Source organism: Chaetomium strumarium, assembly GCF_033439665.1.
Source record: "Chaetomium strumarium strain CBS 333.67 chromosome Unknown B0T15scaffold_6, whole genome shotgun sequence".
NCBI classification, from domain to species: Eukaryota; Fungi; Ascomycota; class Sordariomycetes; order Sordariales; family Chaetomiaceae; genus Chaetomium; species Chaetomium strumarium.
Window position 1 is genome coordinate 2,278,022 of NW_026944434.1, and position 13,904 is coordinate 2,291,925.

Here is a 13,904-nt window from a genome sequence, read left to right on the forward strand (position 1 = left end):
ACTGGAAGAAAGGACTGGCACATAAATAAAAGGGGTCACATCAGCACTGGGTCGCCGCATCTCCTGACAAGGCCACTGGGATGTCTCACCTCCTGAAGCCCATTTCCGGTGATGCTACGCAGAGTCCCGGAGTGAGCAGCTCCATTGGGGTCGTATCGGGCGGCGAGGCCGCTTGAGAGTTGCTGTCGTCGTCATCAGGGGCGGCTCCGTCGCAGAACGACTCCCTTCGGCCGGGGCTCGTAGACCGCAGGCGCCTGCGCCGCGAGTACTTGTGGACTCCCCACCGGTCGAAACGCGATCTGTATGCGCGCGTTCTATGCGATGTTAGATACGGACATGCAGAACGTCAACAACCAGCCCAGCTCTCACTTTTGGTTGAGCAGGTCCTTCTGAATGCCGGGGAAAGGGGTGGGGAAGGGTGCCGAGGGGAAGAAGAACCACGTGACGATGGGGAACCTTCACGGAAAGGGGCTGCCACAACGTACGACGCTCTGAACCCGTATTTCTCCAGCATAACTCGCTGGACCTCACGAAGCGGTTTATTGTGGTCCTTGTATTCGGCAATGATGATCTCTCGGTACTTGTCCCATTGTTTGGTCATGGCTTGCCGGTGCGACAAGGTTCAGGCGCCTTCACAGTCCAAGATGTCAACAAAGGCAACTGCAAGCTGGCAGGGCTCCGAGTCAAGCTTGGGAGGCTGCTTGAACGAGGGTGGCAGGTTGGTGAAGCATTCGAGTCAAGACTGGCGACGGCGTTGGAGCTTGGAGATCGCCTCAAGGGCAAACTAGAATGAAGTACGTTGGTGATATAACCAAACCTATATCACAAGGCTTCAGAGCCATTGGCATCTCTCTGTCCGTGAAGGCACTCCTCCCTTTCACTTCGCCTGCTTTATATGTGCTTACAGGCTTGGACACGCTCTTGTACGGGGCAACCAATGGACGACGATGCCATTGCTTCAGCCGAGCTCTCGGAAGGCTCACGGAAACGACGGCGTGTAGTCTTTCCGAGCAGCCTGACGGCCCGAGGCCTATGAATGAGTCGGGCGGCCCTCAACTGTGGTTGTCGACTTCCTCGCCGCGCTTGACGACTTCGTAATCCATGAAGGGTTTCATTCCACATACTGGCCCGCGGCTTGCAGAATGTGATACTGAACCGAAGCTTCAGAGGAGGAGGTTCCATACAGATGCCGTTCCCACACCCCGAGCCGAGTCGCAGTATAGCATGTCGTGCAAGGCTGGTCTAGCCCCGCTGTACAACAGGACTCGAGGCGCTTGGCTGCATAATGCCTCAATGGGAAGCTCGGGCAAGGCACCACCTCGTGTGCCCTACATCTTCCCCACGCGTCCCCAACAGGTGGTTGGTCCCAAGCTCAACACTAACACGCCAGCATCTCAGCCTCATTGAATTTACTATCATATCTCCTATTGGACACCAATCCCTCTCCCGCCGCCCCAGTCTTGCCGGACCGCATTATCGGAGCGTTGTCTTGGTGCGCGCATGCAGCTGAGGCAAGGCAGCCAGCCAGTTCCCGGCCGGTGTGATGATTGGCTTCCGAAAGCTCCATGCCTACATATTGTCTTCCTCAGCTAACCCCTCTTATATCCGTAGCTGGTATATTCTAGGCGGAAGACGAAGCACGTTGCGTGGCTGCGGAAACTCCGTTGCGAAGCGAAGCTGAGGCTTACTGCACATACCGACCATTTACATACTATACTCTCTTTTCTAGCATGCGCTTCATCTGCTCTGTCACATCTCACTCCGGGTTTCACCTCCCCTTCACCATGCAAGCCACCCGCCCTGAGCCGCTCCACGCAATACCATGCCGCGAATATTGCGTAGGGTACGGATATGTACCTCATCACAGCGGGAGGAGGGTAACCCTAAATAAACGAGGCGAGCCGCCCTACGCGCACCCAAAGCCAGCGGGGAGGAATGAATGGCTTCCTATTAGCCACCTGTTTCAGAGCTCGACGGCGAGATGCGCTCCAGCCTCAGCAGCGGGACCTACCCGGGATCGTACAATTACATAAGAGGTCTAGAATCTAGGTCCCCTCGTCGGACCATGGTGAATGCTACCCTCCGCACGGGACCGGGTAGGGCGGAACGAAAACGATTTGATCTTGCGGTAACGACGTGGCATGTCGTCCTTCTTTCTTACCATCGCTGTCCCGTCCTGTCGCAGGTATTCTATCTACTACCGGCGGCTTCGGGGGTAGTGTCATTTAGGCGACGGCCTTGTTCAGAGCTGGCAAGAGCATACAGTCCATCGATCGCCCCTATTCCGTTGCTAGGGCGTCAAGGAAACAGGAAGATAGTCGCGGCGGAACAGAGTCGATCGTTTCTCTCCTTGGCTGGACACCCCAGGGCGAGAGCAGCAGCAATCCCACCATTCTTGAGAACTTCTTTGTTTTCCAGCCTCTTTTTTGACTGGGACCTATGGTTCACCAGTTCCAGCATCACTTGCGAGGCCACGCAATCGAGTAAGCACTGAATGGGTTCGCTCCCCTAGACAACAAGGTATCATCATCTGTCTAAAATCCAAGAGAATTGCAACTCCTTCCCCACCATCATCCTTCAAGCCTCGTAATACTAAGGGGGTATGGTGTGCTACCAACCAGCGTTAAGTCCAATAGCCCATTACCTTATCCAACCTTGCAACCTCCGGTCTCATCCAACCACATTACATTACCACAGACCGAGTCCTCACGCCGGAAGCCTCTCATCTAGCTACCCCTTAACCGCGGAACCCGTCCCCGCGGAGCCCACACTCCCCTTCTTCTCACTCGATCCACTCCCACCACCATCCGCCGCCTTTACTGAGATAGGTGTACCAGGCACAGTGACAGGGCTAGCGACCGTCTCGCTCCCCGTGATGCCCGTCTCCTGCTGCTGCGGCGCGGGGACAGCAACCGTCGGCTTGGGCTTCTCGCCGGCCGCAGCCGCAGCATCGATCGGGTTGGCGACCTCGCTCCCGGGCGTCGGCGTTGCCGAGACAACCGCCGCCGGGCCCGTCGTCCCCGCGGCCCGCTTGAGGACCTCGAACCACTTCTGCGCCTCGGCCGGCGAGTGCGCCTTGAAGGACAGCTCCGACGTGCCCGCCAGCTTGCCGCCTATGCCGCCCGAGCGGTCCTTGCCCTTGACGCTGAACTTCTCGCCGCTCGGCACCGAGATGATGGCGTCGGGCAGGTAGATGCTCAGCTCCGGCGTCGGGTCCTTGCGGAAGTTGTCGTCATCCTTGAACTCGTGGAGGAACTTGGACGGCGTGACGACGTAGTAACCCGTGGAGTAACCCCAGGAGAGCTTGTTACGGCTCTTGCGCTCGAGGGAGCCCTCGATGAGCGGCTTGGTGGAGGGGTGGTCCATGTTGGGGAATGTGATGGACTCGACGGTGCGCGGTGGTTCGTTCGGGTTGGCGAGCTTGTCGCTGGAGCGTTTGAGGAAGGCCTTCCATTCGAAGTCGGGCGGGATGCGCTGTACGGCGCCAAGCATGTCTGCGTGGAGTGCTTGCACCTTGAGCGCCTGCCCGCCTGTGAAGTTGTTGAATGTCTCCATGGCTTGGTGGATTACCTGGACGATGTGCCGCTCGAAGGTCTCGAAGTTGGTTTGGACGGCGACCAGGTCGTTGTGTTGATTGTTTTCCTCCATGACTTGCTTGTTGAGCCGGTGAATGACGCCGCGAGAGATGACGTAGGGGTCGTCGGTAGGGTTGGCCTTCCCGCCGGTGGCTTCGAACGCGGCCGTGTGCTGACCGAGGAGCTCAATGTGCTTTTGCGTCGTGTTGCGAGCCTTCTCGACCTCCTTCGCGGCCTTCTCGGCGCCGTGGACCAACTCCTTGGCCTTGTGCTTGATTTCCTTATGCAAGCGCTCGACAATCGGGAGGGCCGTGCCCTTGATGCTCTTCTCAGTCTCGAGATTGCTGTTGATGAGTTCCTGCGTGTTGACCCGCATGTTCTCGAAGAAGCCGGCCACGCCGCCGAGACTTTGGTCGAAGTGCTCGCCCTCTCTAAGGGGTTTCGAGATGGTCTGCGATTCGCTGGATAAGAAACTGCTCGTGAAAAAGGGAGCAGAATGTTGGGTATTACCTTCAACACTCTCTCGTACTCCTTCGCCTGCTCCTTGTGAATCTTCTCGACGGCCCCCATGTATTCTTCAAGGTAGACGACGGCATGTTTCCACGCCCGCAGTCTCTCCGCGAGGAGGCCCGCGGTCTATGACAGGTCAGACACGTCGATTCATTCCCTGGTAAAATATCGCACATACGGTGTTCGGGTCGGTGTCGGGAACAGCCTCATCGCTTGCGATACTGGCCAGCGTCTCCTGCCTCGATGGAGCTGTGGGCTCGTGGGTCGCCATGTCTGCGGATTTCCTTTTGTCTCTGCGAATGCTGGTGAAACGTTTCATTGTGTGAGAAAGATGCGCCTCTAGTCAGGTTCGGATTATGGTGTTGTGTGGTTTGCTCTGTACCTAAGGTAAGGTAGCTTGACGCTCTGGTTCCGATAGAATGGAAAGCTGTATCCTGTACGAGTTCGTCTCCAAGTCGGCGCGAATTGGACAGATACAAACAAGCTTTTGCTCTCCGCGATCAAATGAGGTCATGGGCAAACCGCATAACCTCCAAAAGAATAAGTGCCCAAAACCAAGATTGGGGAACACGCCTGCCCAATTATGAGAGCTTGAAATAGGAGTCGGATCGGCGAGCTTTGGCGGCGCCGAACCCCTCGATTGTCGCTGGTGTTCGGTGGGTCTCGCAGCTCTTTTGCGAACCAGTGGACACCAAGGACGAAGTAAGGAGGTGGGTCTTAATCTTATCCCTGTGGCGATCAAGATTGGATGGACATCACGCCATGACGTAAATGGGAAAGCCCCGGAGGACCCTGTCCAGCTGGAAACCGTTGCGCTGTCGCTGCTAGGACATTGCCGAGGACGTTGAGGAAGTCGCGAAATGATTTAGATGGTCTTGTTGTGTTAATAGCAAGCCTGTACGGTTATGCTTGAAAGGCGAGATCAAACCTAGAAGCCTCGCGAGGCCGTTGTCCGCGAGGACATCACGCTAGTTGGGTAGGTAGTACTTCAAGAACAAGGTCTCGAGCCCCTGGAGAAAGCCATTGCAGCCGCTTTCTACCATGCACACGGCGGGACGGGCTCAGGACTCAACCTCTTTCAACACTATCCATAGGTGAGAGACACTCAGGCGGGGAAAAGCGGTTTTAAAGAATCTCTATTAGGATGGCCGACCGGACGAATAATGGGTATCAAAAGATTACTAGGAAGAAACCACCGAGGCTTGCAACATCATTGGACCCTTCCCAATGCCAACCTTCCAGTTTACCAGCACACACTGCCAACCAAACAATCCAAGGGACAATACCGTCCCCCCAGAACGCCACTTGTACCATGCTTGATGAACGAAAACCGATTCTCCCACCCCCCCAACACATGATAATACACGGCCGCCCGGCCCATATCAGCGAGTTTGACCAGCAGCCCTCGCACAGGCTGGATACTGTCTTAGCCTAATTGCCGCGGGACTGCAGTAGCTGCAGTCGGCGGGCCTCATCCCCGTCTGCACGCATGTGGAGAAGCCTAGGAATCGATAGACCGGACGAATGGTGTCTCCTGTGCGCCGGTCTCGTGCCAGTCTCTGTCGACGAGGGGCCTGGAGTTGGAGGTGCGACGGTGGCTGCGGCCGAAGTTAGAGCCGAATCTGGCGCTAGCTCGTACGCGGGGCTCTCGGTGACCGATGGTGTGGAAGCGGTGAGCTGCGGGGAATGCGGTGGCGAGCTCGGTGCGCTCAGGGCTGTCTGGTAATCCGGCAGAGCGAACATGTCCGGAGCGAGTGGCTTGACCGGCGTCTTGACGGCTGTATGGTAGCTGGGCACTCTGGAAAGCGCCGTTATCTCTACGGCGAAATCGATGTGTTCCGGTGGGGTGTTAGGGCCGGAGGGGTCGTCGTTGCTGTTGTGGCGGGTGAGAGGGGCTGAAGGCGATAGGTGGCTTTCGTCACCAGGATGCGGCCCCGTCTCCGTCCTCGACACTGTCCCTGCTGCCGAGAGATTCGAGTTCCAGGAGTTGTTTCGATGCTGCCGCTCCAACGACATGCTGTGTAACCTAGACGCCAGCAAGTCTGGCTGGATGAAGGCGCCTTCCACAAGGGCCGGGAGATTGTCTGTTGAGCCCGCCCTGGAGTGGATATGCAATGGGCTGCTCACGCCTGACCGGCCGCCGATCGGCGAGTGGAGGCTAAAGGGTTCCATATCCTCATAGAGTTGGTCCAGCCGGTGGTCATCGTAACTCGGTGGCGCCATGGCGGTAGTTTCTGTACCCACCGGCGTCCCATTGGGTAGCTGACGCACGAGATTTCCCGCGTCGTCCAGCGGCATGTTGGGCGAGATGAATATCATCACCGGCAGCGTCGCGCGCAGTTCCGAAACGTGGCCATCAGGGTTATTGAGCGCCACCACCAGCTTCAGCTTGTGCCGAATCTTAATCCCCTTAGCGTTCACGTCCTGGAGGCACCTGGCCAACTTCTTGGGCAAATCCAGCGACGTGTCCACCACCCAGCCTTCCGGGCCGTTATCGTCGTTGATGATGTCTCTCCAGTGCTCGTCCCTGGTTACGGAAACCGTCCAGTGATCGATCTCCCTCTCCTTGTGGTAATCCCTAACGCTGTGGCCTGGGGTTGGTTGTAGGATAATCTCGTGGACTTCGAGCAATCTTATCGTAATGTCGCCGATTTCCAGGCCTTTCATCAGCGGGGTAAATCTCATCTCCAGCGGAATGGCGCTGCCAAACACGATCGCCTTTTGCGGTACGACAATCGAGTACTCGATCTTGTTGGGCCATATGTTCTCAATGCTCATGGCATGGAGAAACTCGAGCGCCGATGCATCGAGAGTCCGAATGATACGCAGTGGCCTGTAGACATGTATGTCGTGTTGCAGCTTCCCTCGTGCTATCGTCGCCTTGAGCCTGTACCTAATGCTCGCTTCCCGTATGCCCTCAACGCTCTCAGTAGTGTCACCTCCCAGCATCAGCTCGAAGGGCCATTCGTAGTTTCCTGGCGGCAGCGTAACGCCCTTGGTTTGTTGACGGACGCCATCCGTCTCGGGATCTGGGGCGCCAACACCTACGAATGGAGGCCATCGGTGCTCGAAGAACGGCAGGGTCTTGTCGACCTTGTGAGTGGAAATGCCCGAGGCCGTAACCTTAGCGTCGGTCCAACTGGTAAATGTCAGTATTTGCGAGATCTCGAACTCGCAGCGCATAGAAACCGTACGTATAATGAGCAGTTCCTGTCAACTTTAAGTGGATGTTTTCGAGCTTGAGCGGCGCACAGAGACAGAGGACGACGGTGCCCTTGAGGAGCTGGCCTGCGGCTTCGTGGTCGTTCCCGCGGAAAACGATGATGTTGTTGTCGAGACTATTCCGGGGCAGTGGTCAGTAGGAGAGGACCGGGCATGACTGCGGGTTGCAGAATACTCACCGGATCTCGAATAGAGTGCATTTTCCGGACGCTGGAGTGAAGAGACTGAGGGACCTCATGTTTTCAGAAGCAGGCACTTTTGAGTACTCTAGGAAGAAAAGAAGGGCCCGCGAGGGACCTAGTTTAGAAATACTGATTCATAAGTACCTGGTAGGGAAACAGAGGGAGTGTGGGATCACTCGGATGGGTTCCATGTTGGGGGCAAAGGGTCATAAAACTTGTCGTCCCAAGATACAGGTACCCGTCAAGGTGGCGTGGCACGGCAGGCAAGATCCAGCTTACCAAGTGCGGTAATGTATGCATGAGTTCCCACTGTTGCCCAAACCGGAAAGCTGAAATGTGAAATGTTGAATGGTACTTTTGAATTACTGATGCGGGCTCCATCTATTGTCATCTATTGTGAAGTCACACTCACCACCCGATCCAATCGGTGGTTCTGGAACACTGCCGCCAGCATAGCCATGCATGTACAATACAGTACACTGGTGCCATCCCTTGGGGCATGGTCTCCAGAGCAATGTTCTGGACATACCAGTGATGGACTGTGAAGACTGATGAGCAGTGAAGGTTCGTCAAATATGTACCTGATCTCTCAACCGATTCCGGGAATCTCCGATCAAACGGAAAGATCCAGAAATTCGCGAGGCCGAAAGGTGCGCAGCAGACTCGCATGTCGCAATGCCCGAGGAGAAAGTGGGGGGCAGAAAGACTCAGGGAAAAAAATTGAAATCGATGCTGCCCCCACCAAAAACAGAGAGCACAGCGGGGCTTCAGATGAAAACGGGCCTGAACATCCTGGTGGTGACGTTAACGGCTCGGATTGGCCGCTCATCCGTCCTTAATAATACAGCCCTGCGGCAAGGCTCAATACGATGTTGGTGTGGTTCAGCACACCACGGCAGCAATGCCCAGGTTGTGCTTAGCTTGTGCATGTCAGCTTGGGCTGATCTATGCACTCGTGTCAGCCACCTTATCTGTAGCCTAGAGGATGCTGTGGTACGCGCTACAAACAGAAGTTTCGTGTTTCAGGCCGCAGTTCGGAAATACTGGGATTAGCTATAAGTATTTACATGTACTGTATTGTGTAAGTTACGGTAGGTCAGCTTCAAGACCCGATGGGTATCCACTCGCGATAACTACCTGACCAGTGACCAGGCATTTGAGGCATTTGTCGGGAAATCTTTCTCACCCTGGTTCAATCTTTTGTTCTAGACGACATCTGCATTCAGACAACAAAGATAGCCTGCACAATCGGATGTGTGCTTGCCTCCAAATGCAGGGGTTTGGCGTCGAAGGGCGCAGCAGACCTTCATGGGCACAGCGCGACCTGTGAATAGCATATTCGTGAAGAGCCAATCCGATGTCACACAATGACTTTCCATGTCAATCGCCGGCCGATCTCGAGTTCCCGTACGTTATCCGCGATCTGCCCTAAGAAGCGCGCTTCCCAATAGGTAGCCATCACAGATAGGATACCGAAAGTGAGGTATCAACGATTCACAGCCTTGTTATTGACGTTAGGAACTGATAAATAACGCATCAACAAAGCGGATCAGAGTGGGCATGTCTTGTATTTCGAAAAGTCTAGACATTGGTGATGACCCACAGACCCACAAAGCGTATCGAGTATCGGGAGGCTTCCGGTGATACCATTCGCACGTCACCTTGCTCTCGTAGGGTCCAAGTGAAACACACTGCGATATCAAAGAAAAATGCCTCTTTGACTCACCGCAAGGCGAGATCGAGCTTCAGGAACGGATTGGTGCTTGCGCCCGCGGTCGGAATGCAGTGATGCATTGCGCTATATTCGCTTACACTAGATCCAAATACGACGGCGGAGAATCTTCATGGAACGCCTGTGCGCTTCTCCTTCCCGAATGCTTGGCGTGTCACCACAGCTTGGATCGTCGATCATTCATCAGCCTCATCACCAATATCAAGGTGGTGGGCAGGATGCCTGGATGCTTATCGGAATCCTTCCGGGTGCCAGCTAGCGGCATGAAGTTAGTGCGGTATTGAAATATACTAATAGTGTATTGTATTATACTGAAAGAGGTAGTATCTGCAAACCGGTATCTTATGTTACATCGCACGGTAAGTGCTGTCGTATCTCGGTCGCTGATCCAACCCTTATCACACCATACCACAAACACTTCCACGTGGGATACACAGTACACCACATAGGCGGCAGTAGGTTCGGCAGTCTTCACCACGATCTACAAGTGCATATCAGGAACAAGCCGAGCAAAGCCGACAACCGAATCTCGGAGGGGTGGCTGACCGCCGACATCTGATATCATGCGTCAGGATTGCAGATGGCATGGCCGCGAATGCTGTGTGTTACGCTGTATGTAGACGTCGGTTACCGGTCTTCGGGTTCAGATGACCCGGGTACTCGGTATTAACTTCGTGAACTTATCACAGTCTCACAAGCCTCACATGCATGCACCGAACCACATGTGCATTAACTACTTTTTGATGGCCATGCACATGCAAGACGACAAGCAGGGATGGGCGTCCCGCGGACAACCACTTGAACAGCTGTAACCCACCACCCTACACGCTACATACCAACTGATGAGCAACCTTAGGAGCCAAGAAGCAATCAACGGCGGTCCCCGAAGTGACCTGAGGTGCCCTGTCTTGCTTCATTGCCGAGGACGTTTAAATTCATATCATGCCACCAACTGAAACTCGCCGTCTGGTTGGCACGGTAAAAGACAGCACAAGCTTTGGCACATGCGCCATCTGACGAGCGAAAAGATGATCGGTTGTTATATATGCTGTCAAATATGAGGCTCCGATTTTCTCAAGAGAGTAAAGTAGTAGTTACTCTGGACTCGAAACCGCGGGATGAGGAAAAATAAAGACCCAGACTCGGGCCCCAAGTCGGCCAGGTCCTTCACCGCCGAGTTCCATCTGCTTGCGTTAATGGACAAATCATGACTCGGAGCTTCAAGCTAAACATCAGACTCGAACTTTGTGCCCACGCTCATCAACCATCCTGATAAATTAAGGTCTGACGAACTGCGAGTAATGACTATGGTTAAGGAAAAGCGATTCTTCCGTAACAATAGCACTACAGGTAAAATTGCAGTTGGCCTGGACGGGATCACGTCTTCTGTGAGTCACCCATGAGACCTGAGGCTATAAGGCTATAGTATCGCTGCCCGGGCGGTCCACGTCCACCGCCGATGAACCATGACACTGGACACCCAAGGCAAGTTGATCGCCACCCAGGGAGTGCTGCGGGTTTCGGCCGTAACACCTTTGTCCACGGCAGCAACCACCGTCTTTTAGCTCTCGACTTTCTCCAATTGCGGAGCCAGCTCTGTAGGCCTGGACCACGTCCGGATATGTCCTGCAAATCCCGTTAGCTTTTACACAGCTCCAACTTGCGCCCCCACGCGCAATGGGGGCTGCTCGTACCCATCTTGCAACTCGTCAAGATAGCGTCTGGCGTGAAGTCGAGCCAACACAGCGGATCATCATCCACAATTTTGCTCTGCCCGGGTCAGCCCCATCATGCATTTTCGCCACCCGCAATAGCACCAGTACAATGTGACATACCAGCACAGGAGGCAACGTGGCTGTCGTAGCCCTCGGCTCGACAGGATGCGGCAGCACCTTCTCCTTCTCCCCGTCCGCAAGATCCGCCGAGAAATTCGAATCAGACCGCAGACGCCCCGAGCCGCTGGTCCCGGCGGTGGCGGATGTTTCGGCCCGCTGCAGGGGCACAAAGCCGGGCCGAGATGAGATGGATCCGCGCTGCCTGACCGACGCCTGTGGCTCAAACAAATCACAAAAAGGTCAGTCAAGATTGCACCATGAAAACTCTGTCTCAGCCCAAAACCAGCCACCCCACCCGCAACTCCAACGCAGAACCCGCTCCGCCCCGGTCCGCCCCGAAAAGGGCCGAAAGGGCGAAACGTGTCAGAAACACCGAAGGGAGAGCGAAGAAGGGAGGGAAAAGGGAGTCGAGAAGTGTAAAAAAACATACCGCCCTCGGCCGATGCAGCATGCCCACACTGAAATCCCACAAGCAGATTCGCCTGTCCTCCCCGACGCTCCCAAACCGGTAGTTGCGGTCGTCACACCGCCACGGATCGAACGCAACCGAGGTCACCCAGGAATGGTGGCCTTGGCACCGGGCGATGAGCGCTGTGTTGGGCGCCTGGTCGAACGGACACCAGATGGAGATAAGGTCGTCCTGCCCGCCGGTGACGACGTATTTCCCGTCGGGCGACCAGCACACGCAGGTCAGGCCACCGTAGTAGGCGTAGAACAGGTCCAGGAGTCTATGGGAGAATGGAGGTCAGTTGCCGGTTTGTAAGTATGTTAAGTGCCTTGAGAAGGGAACTGCCAAGTCAAGCAAACAAAACAAAACCGGGGGTTGGTTACTCTTCTTTGAGATAATCAATTATCCGAAGGGTGCCATCCTCCGAGACGACGGCAAGATGGCGGTTGTCGGGAGAGAAGGCGAAGGCGTTGATGCGATGGTTGCAAAGCTTCCAAACAGCTACAGGGTTGGTCTTTTGGTTCTTGGAATGTACCGACTTGTGTACATGTATTTGTGACGAGTAGTTTACTCTGCCGGTGCCGCTGGTCTCCCCGCTCGTCCGAGAGATTCCCTCATCCTCTGGAGTGAAGATGGCGTCCTCTTTCTCCTTGTCATAGACTACGAGTGTGCCGTCCATATGGGCAGCGAGGAACAGGCTCTCAGACCCGGGTATCCACCCGATTTCAGACACGGGCGTGCCGTTGACAATTCCCTGAAGGACTAAGTCGTAAGGCCAGAAAGCATTGGGTTAGACAGACAACTTACATTTTTATTGAGCCGTGTGTACCGCTGGGTGATGGGCTCCCACCAGATGATCTCACCGGTTGAAAATCCCATGATCACATCTATGTGTGTTGAGCTTTTGGTTACCTTGTTCACGTCGTGACACAAGCAGTGAGCTTTCGTGAATAAGATCTTGGTCAGGTACTCGGCCTGATGGAGATTAGCGTGAGCGCATATGGTCATGCCAGTGGCAGCCTTACCTTCATCGGGGAGGATAGGTCGAGCCATTGGAAAGCGCGGTTCACGTTGCCAAAGGCGAACAATCCATCCCGTGGCCGGTCCTGCAGCCGCTTGCTCAATGCCTCGTGGTTGATCACCCTCGATATAAAGGACGAGTTGCTTTTAGCCATGTTGTTCTTCGGTTTGCGCCGCTTATGCGCATCCTTCTGAGATGTTGGCGCAAGGAAACTGTTACCTTCGCCAAATGCTGGCGTGTTGGACGCAACGAGCTGGGCGTCGCTCGAGTTGAGGCGCCCAGCATCGCTACTGCTCTCGCGCACATCACTCGATGACTGGCCCTCCTCCACGTGTTCCTGGATGCTGCCCTGAGCGCCATCAGACCGTGAAGTTGTCCGATAGAAGGCCGGCGACAGCGGGCTGACGTCGAGGTTGATCAGTGAAAGCCGCGTTCCAGCGGTCGCCGGCTGAGGTGCTGTCGCGAGCGGATTCGGGTTCACTACCGGCGCCTCGGAGGGGTGTGGAGGAGGAGTCGCAAGATGTAGATCTTCCTTTAGCACATACAACCCTGGGAGGGTTAGGACAGAACTGGACACAGTTCGGATACGGAAGTGGGTTGGACCGACTCACCCTCGCCGACCAGGAACTGGTACTCGGGCCCCGAGGGGTTGGTGAGGACGTTGTTCGTCTCAATCATTGGCATAGGCTGGCTAGCGGACATGCCATTGTATCCTTGCTGGGACGTATAACGTGGAGGGGGTGGAAGGACGCTGGGAAGATGCGTCAGTTATTGTGCTACACTGTGACTCTGTCATGTACTGTTTTCCTTACAACATGGTGGCTGCTGTGTGATGGCTGCTTAATCGACCAGGGTGGTACGTGCAATGCGCTGAAACTGGTCGGACAGCTCGCCAAGCGGGCGGCTATAGGTCGCGGCTTGCAAACGTGGCGGTACAGAGTGGTAGAAACTGAACGGTGTGACCGTGACTGGATAAGACCGTCAAGCGAGAGAAGATAAGGTAGCTACTACAGGTAGCTACAATATGGACAGCGACGTTGGAGATGACGGCTCGGAGGATCGGCAACCATGCAAGTTACACTACACTATAAACACACGTGTCGATGGAGGTTCATCCGGAGAGCCGGACCCCAACAATGCCAACGGCCCGGGCCCAAGGGAAGCTACAATCCATCCGCAGGACAGGGTTCATTTTCACAGCATCCTAGGAATAACAGACGGCACGGCTGGAGATTGTGGGGTAATGGAGCCCCCGCCATGCGGAGGAGATGGCGCTCACTCTCCCTGCACTTTGTCCCTCGTCACGTACTAATGCCTAAGTTCTCAACATAAAGCATAGAACACAGAGATTAGTAGCATTCACTATAGCAGAGACCTAG

The 13,904-nt window shown here is 55.1% G+C and overlaps 6 protein-coding genes across 6 annotated transcripts; 1 reads left to right on the forward strand and 5 right to left on the reverse strand.

Moving 5' to 3' along the window:
- Positions 1–85: 85 nt before the first annotated feature.
- B0T15DRAFT_496058 (Clr5 domain-containing protein) lies at positions 86–601 on the reverse strand (the record flags this gene model as incomplete). The annotated part of the gene is made up of 3 exons (XM_062867153.1): positions 86–314; positions 370–456; positions 486–601. The coding sequence occupies 3 exons, from the start codon at positions 599–601 to the stop codon at positions 86–88; spliced, it is 432 nt and encodes a 143-aa protein (XP_062719289.1).
- A 1,145-nt stretch (positions 602–1,746) lies between these two features.
- B0T15DRAFT_277564 (uncharacterized protein) lies at positions 1,747–2,663 on the forward strand. Its single transcript, XM_062863536.1, has 2 exons — positions 1,747–2,520; positions 2,622–2,663. The coding sequence occupies exon 1, from the start codon at positions 1,982–1,984 to the stop codon at positions 2,492–2,494; it is 513 nt and encodes a 170-aa protein (XP_062719290.1). The 5' UTR covers positions 1,747–1,981; the 3' UTR covers positions 2,495–2,520; positions 2,622–2,663.
- A 67-nt stretch (positions 2,664–2,730) lies between these two features.
- B0T15DRAFT_401417 (uncharacterized protein) lies at positions 2,731–4,356 on the reverse strand (the record flags this gene model as incomplete). Its single annotated transcript, XM_062865105.1, has 3 exons — positions 2,731–4,026; positions 4,086–4,211; positions 4,264–4,356. 3 exons carry the CDS (start codon positions 4,354–4,356, stop codon positions 2,731–2,733), a joined length of 1,515 nt encoding a protein of 504 aa, XP_062719291.1.
- A 1,123-nt stretch (positions 4,357–5,479) lies between these two features.
- On the reverse strand, positions 5,480–7,754 carry B0T15DRAFT_277481 (uncharacterized protein). Its single transcript, XM_062863535.1, has 3 exons — positions 7,487–7,754; positions 7,280–7,423; positions 5,480–7,224 (listed from the first exon to the last, which is right to left on the reverse strand). Exons 1-3 carry the CDS (start codon positions 7,543–7,545, stop codon positions 5,517–5,519), a joined length of 1,911 nt encoding a protein of 636 aa, XP_062719292.1. The 5' UTR covers positions 7,546–7,754; the 3' UTR covers positions 5,480–5,516.
- Positions 7,755–10,315: 2,561 nt separating this feature from the next.
- Positions 10,316–11,695, reverse strand: B0T15DRAFT_277636 (uncharacterized protein). The gene is made up of 3 exons (XM_062863537.1): positions 11,487–11,695; positions 11,057–11,269; positions 10,316–10,847 (listed from the first exon to the last, which is right to left on the reverse strand). Exons 1-3 carry the CDS (start codon positions 11,505–11,507, stop codon positions 10,599–10,601), a joined length of 483 nt encoding a protein of 160 aa, XP_062719293.1. The 5' UTR covers positions 11,508–11,695; the 3' UTR covers positions 10,316–10,598.
- B0T15DRAFT_540440 (WD40-repeat-containing domain protein) lies at positions 11,273–13,714 on the reverse strand (the record flags this gene model as incomplete). Its single annotated transcript, XM_062869786.1, has 7 exons — positions 13,338–13,714; positions 13,137–13,276; positions 12,530–13,074; positions 12,312–12,479; positions 11,888–12,258; positions 11,530–11,784; positions 11,273–11,472 (listed from the first exon to the last, which is right to left on the reverse strand). Coding segments are annotated over exons 1-6 (1,482 nt in total), but the record flags the coding sequence as incomplete, so codon positions are not given.
- Between the last annotated feature and the right edge of the window lie 190 nt (positions 13,715–13,904).